Source organism: Drosophila persimilis, unplaced genomic scaffold, assembly GCF_003286085.1.
Source record: "Drosophila persimilis strain 14011-0111.01,24,50 unplaced genomic scaffold, DperRS2 tig00000000-arrow-pilon, whole genome shotgun sequence".
Lineage (NCBI taxonomy): Eukaryota > Metazoa > Arthropoda > Insecta > Diptera > Drosophilidae > Drosophila > Drosophila persimilis.
Window position 1 is genome coordinate 23,880,057 of NW_020825288.1, and position 11,141 is coordinate 23,891,197.

Here is an 11,141-nt window from a genome sequence, read left to right on the forward strand (position 1 = left end):
TTGCATATCTTAAAAAATAGAACATACGCAGATCCATCCCGAGCATTCCCATTCCCATTCCCAGGCCCCGACTCGCGCCAGAGACCATTATAATACAATAACAAGGAGAATGGGGAGAGGGGTTTTTGGGATGATAGTGCAGCTGCTGCCAGAGCCATAAAGTTTTCGGTCTATAAGGAAGTTATGGCATTTCCCTCTTGGCTTCCTCTCTTGGCTTTGGCCAAAATAAAAAATTGCCTCAGAGAGCTGGAATAGAGAGAAATATTCAAATTTCAGCTGCGTGTACTGCTCGCCGACAAGAAAAGTGATTATAGAGATATGGGGGGCCACAGAAAGGAGTACAAGTCCATGGCGAATTCCTCAGCTTGGCTTCTCCTTCTGGCTTCTTGGGCGGAAGTTAATGAAATGAGACCACAGACAAACTGCTGTTGGCCAAAATACAGAGAAAAAAAAGAGAGTGGTAGAGGGAGGGAAGGGGCTTTAAGCGAAACTTTTTAACACTCAACACTCGAGTGGCTTTTTTTCCAAGAGACTTTTTGTATTCAAATTAACAGAGTGCCAGCGATGAGAGATGTACACATGTCCTTGCAGAGAATCGAATGGTTTGTATCCCTTTGGCTACGATTGGTTGTTTCATCTCGGTTTTGATGGGAAAGATGGGTTAATGTTAAACATTGAGAGTCGCAAGATCTTTATTTACCTATACCTTTCCTCTCTTCAGTCTTCTCCTGAACACAAATTATATTCAATTCAAAGATTGTTCAAATAAAATCTCAATAAGTATAAGCCATTTCAGAAGCAATCCTCCAATTCACTTATCAACGTAATCCCTGGCTAAATTATTCCAAATATTCCCTAGTTCCATCTTCATCTTTAATCCCATCATACTCTTTCTTTCACTCCCCATCAATGGGTATGGCAAATGCCATAGTTTGGTCAGTTTTTAAAATATATCCCAACATAGTTGCCTGCCAGACACAATTTTGCACAATTTGTAATCTAAGGTTTTGTTTTTCCTTCGAGTGCCATGGGTGGTCAAGGGTGCAGGGGGGGCGGGGGGTTGCAATACGTGGAATATTGGGGTTGGGGAGGCAGTGGGTAGCGATGGGTTGGAAAGCACTTTCGCATTACTTTTGTTTTAATATTGCAGCAAATGGCTGAAAGCAACTTGGCATATGTGCGAACATTTTATATGACTACTACCACACACGCACTTTCCCTAAACATAGATACACACGAGCACAGACAGAAAAAAAGACACATACATTGGAAAAGTCATATATTGTTATACCCAGTGCTTGTAAATTACAAGGGTATTTTGTGTATCCAAAATACTGATGGATGATGGAAGCAGCATCGATCGAGCAGTGTCCGTCTGTCTGTATATACACCCTGATCTTGGACATTATATGTTTAATTTGGGAAATAGTTTCATGGATACGAAAAGTCAACTATTTCCTAGCGATCCACAAAAAACTATCACGATCAGACAATTAAAACAGGCAGAAGGTCCTGTGCAAAGTGTAAGTGATAGACCGCCAGTACTCATTAGTCTTACTTTACTCCCGCTTCAATTATCTATTATATATGTAGATATCATATACAAAATTAAACCCAAATCATCACTAAATAAGCAAAAATAAATAAAAACCTTTGGTATTCTTAATAAAGCTTGTAAATTTCATCCTACCCCGATAGTCTATTGATCTATCTATTGTCCTCTCATACTCGTTGTGCAAAATATATTTGTGTTAGGGTACCTTTCAGTCGTTATCTTCGAGAATAGCGTTTTTAGGTTCTATTATTTTTTTGGGTCTGTGGAAAGGAGCAGGACTGCAGCGACCACATGAACGGGGACGGAATATGGCTGATGCGGATGTGTTTTATTCGCCACTCACTCGCGGACAGAACACTACCCTGCCCCCTTGCTGTGTGTGTCTGTGTGAGTGCCCGTGCTCAAGTGGGTGTGTTTGTGTGTGGTAGTGTGCGTGTGGGTGAGTGGAACGCTTTCCCTTTCTGAGCAGCCAAGGCCAAAGCCAGACCGTGCCGCTGCATTTGCCAACACCACCAACACCCTACTCCAAAACAATTTCAAATTATGTTAAAAAAAAAATTAAATAAAAAAACACACACACACACACATGCTGAGTGGGCTGGTGGGCGAGCGTTGGTGGAGAAAATTGCAATAAAAAAAGTTTTTGTGTGATTTCCCTCAACAATAAAATAACTGTGCTGGCGAAAATAGTAAATGCTTTTATTAAAACGTTTTGCAGCTTACTTTTCCCCGGCAAACTTGTGTAAACATATTTCAACTTTTATCATTTACATTCCTTCCTCTCATTCCTCTCGTCTTTCTACCCAGAGGCACCTCACCCGCCTCACCACAAATCTCCCGTGCTCTCCCAGCAATTAATAATATGTTAAGGATGGAGGGAAAAAAATATCTCATAATCATGATTATTTTACGAGCATTTAATGCAGGAGGAAATTTATTAATGCGGTTCTGTCCAGTGTCAAGGCTCGTTGAGGGTTTAAAGTGGATGGATTCAATATTTTTTGTACATTTTTGTTCGAAGTGAAAATTTGAATCTTGACTGGAGTGTTAAAGATCAATTAATATGCGCATTCAATTCCCAGCAGAAATATTTTTCTCTTTCTCAACCACTAAATTGGGTCACTTGTTAAGTGGAACAAACAGGCAACAAATGTGTTCCCATATAAAAATTAAAATCGCATTCAAGTGGAAGCCAGGGACACAGTATCCCCCCGAGGGAGGCCGTTGCTGCGGAGAGGGAAATAACAATAAAATATCACTCATAGAAATAACAACATTTTCCACAAATGAAACAAATGAAACAAAAAAACCAGAGAGAGTGGAATACAATCGGACTGAAAAGGCCGAGAGACAAACAAAAGAGGAACTTGGACAGAAATCAATCAGTTGATGGAATGCTTTTACAAAAATTACAATAATCATGAGTACATTGAATGCTATTCATTGCGGTGCGGTGGGGAGCTCCCTCTTTATATGCACATATTAATAAGTTTGATTTGTCCAGGGGGGAAACAACAGCAATGTGCCCTTAATTTGAAGCAGGGCTGCTCTTTGTCATGTCAAAGATTGAATTTGAAATTTGCTTTTCAGCACCGAATTTCCAAGTGGTTTTACCCCGCAAACTATGGATTTTCTGGCAAATCCATTTGAATATTCAGTAATTAATTATTATAATTATTCTGAAGATTTTATTACACAACTAATTAATGGCTGCGATTGAAGCCGACGGAAGGAGTTGGACGGAAATGTGAGACGTGGCGTGTGACTGACGGACTGGTGGAGAAACTGAGCCACAGACATCAAAGCTGTATTTTTGTCTTGCCCATAATTAGTACTCGCTGGGCCATGCCTCTGTTAGGTGGCATATCCATCCCTCTCCTCCACTCCACCACATATCAAAGCGAGTCTGAAACCACATTATACGATTGCAGTGAGTGACAGCAAAACCCAATTACCTCTTGTCAAACACATGAATATGAAACGAAAGCTTAGGTCTATTTTAAGCCCCAATGTTTGCCAATTTTTTTTTATTTTATATTTTGCCAAATTACTCCTTCTTTATGGTTGGTTCCACTCTTAACACTTCTTGGGCCCCTTCTTAGACTTCTTACCCTTCTTGTCCTTCGACTTGGAAAGGAACTTGCACAGGAAATCGGTGGTGAAGGATTTCGGCCTCTCAATGGGAGCACCCAAAGCACGAGCCCAAATCAGTTGCGGCAGAACCCCCAAGGCACGGGATACCCCGAAGAGAACCGTATAGTATTTCATCTCAGTCATGCCGTAGTACTGCAAGAGCACGCCCGAATGGGCATCGACATTGGGATAGGGATTGGCTACCTTCCCCAGTTCCTTAAGCACCTTGGGTATGAGTTTCCACAGGCGTGTGACAAGCTTAACACTCGGATCGTCCTTGCAGTTCTTCATCGCAAACGCGTTTTGCAGGGAGAAGCGAGGATCGGTCTGACGCAGCACCGCATGACCATAGCCGGGAACGACCTGAAAGAGAGTATGGATTGGTGATGGTTTTCCAAATTGGAGGTGCTGGAGGAGGTAGAACATACCCGACCACTCTTCAGCGTATCATTAATAAACTTGAGTATCTCTTCATCCTTTGGCTCACAGCCAATGGCTTCGATTAGTTGGTTCAGCCACACCAGGACTTCCTGATTGGCCAGTCCATGCAGGGGTCCCGCCAGACCACACATGCCCGCCGAGAACGATAGATAGGGATCACTGAGCGCCGAGCCCACCAGTTGGGTGGTGTGGGCCGAGACATTGCCGCTCTCGTGATCGGCATGAAGGATGAGATACAGTCGCATCAGATCCACAAAGCCCTTGTCCTTGTAGCCCATCATATTGCAAAAGTTGTCAGACCAGTCTTTGGAAGACTCCAACTTGCGGTTGCCTTTTCCGCCCTTGAAGATATTGCAGTAGATGACCGCCGCGACAGTGGGCAGGTAGGCGCACAGGTTCATGGAGTCCTCGTAGATGTACTCCCAGTATTTGGGTTTCTTCGCACCCTTTGTGTAGGCCTCCACGAACTTGCTCTCCGGATTGAGAGCGGCGCTGGCTGCACAAAACTGGGCCATCGGATGGATACGCTTGTCCATGCTGTCCAGCAGCTTGAAGCAGTAGTCGGGGAGCTTGCCCCGTTTTTGCCACTCCGTGGTGACGTCCTTCGCTTGCTTCTTGTTGGGCATCTTCCCAGCCGTGAGTAGGTAGAACGCTCCCTCTGGTGTGCCCTCCTTGCTGTCCTTCTGGACGCGGGGCAGCTTGGCGCACACATCCTTCAGTGCTATCCCGCGGTAGAAGATCCCCTTGTTGGGGTCCACATATGAGGTGTCGCACATGAGGAGCAGCAGACCCCGCTGTCCCCCCATCACATTGCTCACCTTGATATCGCCCAACTTCTTGTCGCCGTGCAGGCACTTGATGCCCAGCATCTTCTCGCGCTCCTGTGGTATCTTCTTGGCCAGCACTTCCTTGAGGCTGCCACCATCGCTGTACTTTCGCAGGGAGCTCAGCTGCGGATTCGTCTGCACACCATTGATGAAGGATTAGGAATACGGTTGGCAGGTCTAAGGCAGATCCCTACCTTCAAATAGAACTCCCCACACTTCAGCACTTGGTTGGATCGAGATTTTAGTAGTGATCTACCCATTTTGAAAAAAAAAGAAAAAAAATCCACAAAAATTAAATTTTGAATTTAGGAAAAAAAAATAATCGAGTGTGCCTCTCTGGCTGTAGGCGAACGACTAAAAAAAACCAGTAGCCTGAACACTGTAGGAAAAGTTGAAATGAAAAGGTGACTAGATTCATACAATTGTTAGCTGGGAGATTTGTTAAAAAAACTTAGCTATGATAATTTTGTCAAATTCGTCTGGGCACCAAATTTTCCAGCGCAAACAAAATTAATTCCTGTTTGTTTTTAGCTTAACAACATATGGGTCATGGTTCATTTATGGCATGATGAAGAATAGCTCATCTTCTTCGCTTTCTACCACAGTTACACCCTCTCTTTCGACTCCTCCTATTTTTCGCAATATTTCTCCTAACCACTCCCACTACCGATTTCTACCACTCTTTCCGGGAATATTTACCACTTTTATCCCTGCTTCCCAGTGGGGGAGGACCAATTCAATTGCACAAAAGTTAAATATCTATTTGTAGCTTCAGCCCTTGGGGTATTTCCACCGTAACTTCAACTCATCTGTAAATAGTTTGTGAGTGGGAGAGAGAGTGTGTGCGAGTGAGTAAGTGGAATTGGTACTTTGACTGCGTTTTCCATTCGCCATTTTAGCCCACTGGGTCCTTCCACTTTAGGGAATTTTTTTGGTCTTTGCCGGCGCTTCCGTCGCTCAACAAATTTATATGTGTTTGTTTGTTTGTTTGCAGTTCTGATTTTGTCCAGCTTTGGGGAAATCGCAGCGAGAGCGTGCCAGGGGAAAACTATACAACTTGGCTTTTAATTAAAACATATTTTACACACAGACGCAGACCGACAAATAACTACAAAAAAAACCGTATAAATATATAAAAAATAATTTGTACGCTGCTTCACTAACAGCCATCAAATGGAAATTAAAACTTTATCGCTTGATGGCACTCGCAGGGATTTTCCAGCCACTCTATATCGCTATGGCGCTTTTTCTTTCGGCATTTCTCTGGCTGTCTCTTTCGCGTGTCCTTCTCGCTGTCCCTTTTCGGCCTTTGTAAATGGCCATTCAGTCAACAATTATCCCACTTTGACGTTATCCACTCATTATTTCACTAGCTCTTTTTTCGGGTGCATTCGTATTGCATTTTATTAATTAACATTCAATTAGCGAAAATTAATTCGCGGCCCTGGCTCCATTCAAGTGGCATTTAAGCCATTCATTGGGCTTTTTTCGAGTTCTGAATAGTTTCACAAGAGTCTGCTTTTCTGAAGGACGGACGGTACTTTTTTGTAAAATGGTATTCACTCATCCCATGTTTTTTTTAATCTTTAGTTCTAGTTTTATCTCTTTATTGCGGGCTCTTTACTTTTTCCACTTCTCCTTTTCGTTAGTTTATCCCTCTATCACTGCCCCTGATCCCATTTCTATCTCCCATTTCTGTCTGTGCTCTTGTTGATGTCCTTGTACGCCTCTATAAATTTCACAAGTTCAGTATTTTTTTTCCTGCTTCAGCTTTGGTGTTTGGTTCATTACAAGTTTAAGTAATTTCTATTCACTCTTTAGCTCTTCAGCCCTCTTCCTTTGTGTCTTACCCTCGAAGTAGGTGTATTATAAGTTTTCCCAAGGTCCACGTAAAAAGTCTTCCTATGAAAATAGGCCACATGAAGTATATGAGAATGTCGGTCCTTGCCGAGCTTGATATAAGATTTTAAGGGCCATATGCTGAGAATATTACCAAACCGATATTTCAGGTACTACTAGCATCCAATTAAGGGTATATCAGTTTTCGGTGTGTTAAACCTTATCTCTCATGAATTTTTTTTGCTTTGTGCTCTCTCCGTCTCATTTTGGCTTGGAGTGGACAACGCCCTTGAATACGAAATCGAATTTCGCACTTAAGCAGCTGTCAGCAACGGTATCTATCTTACTCTGCCCTCACTATGCTCTTCTCTTTGCAACTCTCTCCACCATACTCCTCCCTTTTTTATCCCATTCTTCACTTCCCGTTGCCACCCTTTCTCTCTTTGTCGCCTTCCACTTGACTCCACTTGGTCCTAGCTATTTTCATTATACCCTTTCTGTGGGTATTACGGTTTGGTTGAGATGTTTGTAAAGTAAAAAAGGAGGTACATACTAAATGTCCTGATTAGAATCAACAGTTGGGCAAAAGTACGTCTAGCTCCTAAGGCCGGTTGCAGTTTCCGGGATGGGACTATGCCAAGGCTAATATCTAAGCAGTACTTGCATTTATAGGTCGGAGCAACGCGAAGCTGAACACTGTACCATGTGGAGTTAGTTATTACTGGTGTTTTATGTGTTTCTACATATATTTACAAAAGTTTACAATAAAAGTTTAACAATTATTTCGAATAGTTTCAAACTAATAAAAGGGTTCGCAACTTTTCCATTTCTACGACCTCTTTCGACTACTACTACTACGATGACTGATGCTTATTATGCTGCATATGATCCATATATCTAAATATGATTCGAAAAGACAAGTCATTGTTAAGTAAACTTTAGATTGGTGTTTCTTCTCATATTAATGTGTCTCCCAATCGGATAACTACTATTCAATGGATCTGCAAGAGTATCTAATACTTCGGCCTATCAAATCCGGCATATACTTTTATACGTCTTTGTTGTTGCAAAACTTCACAGCATCACAGACAAGTTGTAAGCACAACAAAAAATGGCCAAAGTAAAAAGGTTGAAAACAATTTTGTTGCCGTTCCCTAATGCATAATAGAAAGTGTCGTATCCATGGCAGCGAAAACTTTAAAATCATTTTATTAACCTAACTTTGTTGCACACACAAAAAAGAGGCAGATAGATAGGACTGGAAGTCAAAGAGAGGATCGGACGGCGTCACAAAGTCAGAAACAAATTGAAAGATATTCCTTCTTAGCAATGTTTGACTTGGTGTTTATCCTGAGGTGTTTGCTCTAGGAGTAGGAATTGCATTTCGGCTTAGTTCTTTAAAGTTTGTCGGATTACTTAAAGTTGAACCTAAATGCAATGTCATATGCAAATGCAATTACAATACTTTGTGAAACCCCATCGATGCAAGGCATTCCCAATAGAGTGAGCGAGAGCGAGGGATACGTGAGTGAGCGCTTGGCGTGGGCTCCTTCACGAACTTTGACGTTTCCTATAATGAAAGTTCTCCCGGCATACGTGTGTGCCTTTGTGTTTGCAGGAGTACGATGTGTACGTATGTGTGGGTGTCAGTGTGTGTGTGTGAGGGTGAAGGAGTCTCCTGTTAGGTTGATATTGCTTGGCTTTTGTTGACATCACGTCGAACTTGTTACGGCTGTCGCTTCGATTTGCTCTCCTTTTTCGGGACGGGGCATTCTCGTTGTAAGTAACTCACGTGGTTTGGGGTCACGACGGGGCGCTGATTCTGACAAATGGGTAGCAAGGACGTGGTCGCCTTGAGGGTCGGAGTGTTTTTGGGTCAACAAAGATGTTGAGAGTAGAAAACTTTTGGGAAGAAAGTATACAACGGATGGAAGTTCCATCTAAATTATGAATGAGGTTAAAGAGGCTTATATTCTCTGTCCTCTAAAGATATGATAGGCAATCTTCTAAATTTTTTTGAAGATCCATAATAAATCATTTCCTTTTTTAACAACTCTTTAATGTTCCTTAATGAAATCGAAACTCTCCTATTAAATATCGCTATTAATCTGGGGTAAAGTACCTGTATCGCATACCTCTGGCCCATTTAATTACTGAAATACAGCCTTAACATATTTCGAAATCCGAGTTCTTCATCAGGCATGAATGGCATACATGCCACACGCATATTGGAGCCGCACTCTGTTTATGATGGGAAAATATTTATTCACGGACAATATGCAGATACATTTTTCATATCTGTGTACCGATAGCAAACAGACGGTGTGCAGCGGACGATAAATGCACGGAATCAATGTTAAATTACACTCGAGGGCAGCCCACCCAACAGATATCCCGAGGACTGGCTGCTGAGATTGTTAATAAATGTTTTATTGCCGTTTGGCTTGGCTCAATTATTCATTAAATGCGCCTTTACCTTCGGCCCGGCCCTGCATTGAATAACTGATTAAATGGCTGGATAAACTGAGAGCATAATGAGTAATTAAGCGGTTAAGTGCCAGGCATAAAAGTCCTCAAGCACTCTTACTTCTCCAGCCTCTCCATTTCCCATTTTGTATCTGGCTCCTTTTGCCAGATTTATGCCAGGCCCAGGTCCCACGCAAAATGTTGAATGGATTTCATTTCTTAAAAAAAAAAACAGAAAATGAAATAATATAAAACGAAATCAAAGTGGAATATGTTCAAGCACCATTTGCGCGGCAAGTGTTTTCATCCAGCTCCCAGCTCCAGGGAGATACCAACAAGTTATTCAACTTGCTAAAGATGCTTTTATCTCACAGTTGCCACACACATGAAGTGGGCGATGGGGTTGCTGCCCCCAGTAGGAAAGGCGGCCAAGTGGTGAGCAGTTAACACAACACACATGTACATCCCCTCAGTCCCGACCCGCCCCAGCCCTGCCGCGCCTGGCATAACATTTCTCTGTGGAGCAAATTGAGTATTAAGTATTTTGAAATTTTTTGTTAAAATAAATACAAAAAAAAAAGGTAAAGGGAAAGGAAAGAATGGCTCGGGAGGTAGATCCTTTTGATACTCTTAAAGATATGTACTTCTTTCCAATGGTAACTATATAGCTATACGGTTTTGATGTAGTGTTTGGTGGTATTACCTTCAGAAACCAATAGGTTATCGATGTATATTCTTTTTTGAGTAATCATAAGATTCGTAGCCTAACTGAGAGACTAGCATGCAGCATAGTTGCGTTTTCTATGCTTTAAACTTCTGGTCAAACACAATATACCTTCTGTAAAAGTATAGGTACTTAAAAACGAGGATGGCAGCAACGGAAGTGGCTGCTGGTCCAGCCACACCCACACCCACACACACCCAACCCAACCCATCCCAGACAGGCAGAGGCAGAGGCGGAAGCGGAAGCACTCACATTACTCAGCATACCGAAAGTAGCCCAACGAGAGGAACTTTCAGACTGATGAATGTACGTACAGGACCCTCGTCCACATCCCACCCATATTCGACAGCCACAGTCTCTGTGATGTGTACTTTTTCAATGTCGTTTATGCTGCAGGTGAATTCCATTGGTGTTTTGTTGACTGTAAAGCAGATGGAAACGTAGAGTCTTCAGATGAATAAGCCCTTATTTGTGTTTCAACGTAAACCACAAAACGCAAGTCCATAAGCTGCTGAGGACTGAAATATATCTTCAGCTTTAATCCAAAAATAATACATAAATAAATAAGCAATAAAATATTGTTATGATTTTCTTTCTTTTTGTTGTATTATCTTCCTGACCTTTTGACTAGTCGGTGGGAGGGGGACAGTGCATCAATTTAGTTTTATGGCCACATCTACGGGCACCCGAGGGAACCATTGCCGCTGATCCCTTTTAGCAGTTGGCAGTTATTTATCTGCATGTTAAGATTTTTATAGAACATTCAAAGCGATTTTCATTGATTAAGTTAATCGAAGTATTCGCTACCTAAATAAGATTCAACATTTAATGATGGCTCTGTTCAAGGGAACATTTTTTATGGGGCATAAGTCAATCAATTAAATGGCTGGACCCTTCTTGATGGAAACAACGAAGGAATGAGGGTTTCTTTTTTGAAAATTATTATTTGTCTCTATCTCTCGAGCTCTCTCTCTGTTTCTATCCTTGTGCTAGCATCTCTTTCAGTTTCTCTTTGGCCTGAACTGCGTCGCATTCTGGCCACACTCATTGCTCACTTTAAATCTCGACATTTTGACTCTTGCAAATTAAAATAAATGGCATCACATTTTTTTCCTCAAGATTTTTCCCTCCAAAGTACTCCATCTCTCTTTATCGC

The 11,141-nt window shown here is 42.0% G+C and overlaps 1 protein-coding gene across 1 annotated transcript; it reads right to left on the reverse strand.

Moving 5' to 3' along the window:
• Nucleotides 1-3,548: 3,548 nt before the first annotated feature.
• On the reverse strand, nt 3,549-5,254 carry LOC6591859 (probable citrate synthase, mitochondrial). The gene is made up of 3 exons (XM_002017313.2): nt 5,151-5,254; nt 4,117-5,091; nt 3,549-4,051 (listed from the first exon to the last, which is right to left on the reverse strand). Exons 1-3 carry the CDS (start codon nt 5,214-5,216, stop codon nt 3,632-3,634), a joined length of 1,461 nt encoding a protein of 486 aa, XP_002017349.1. The 5' UTR covers nt 5,217-5,254; the 3' UTR covers nt 3,549-3,631.
• Between the last annotated feature and the right edge of the window lie 5,887 nt (nt 5,255-11,141).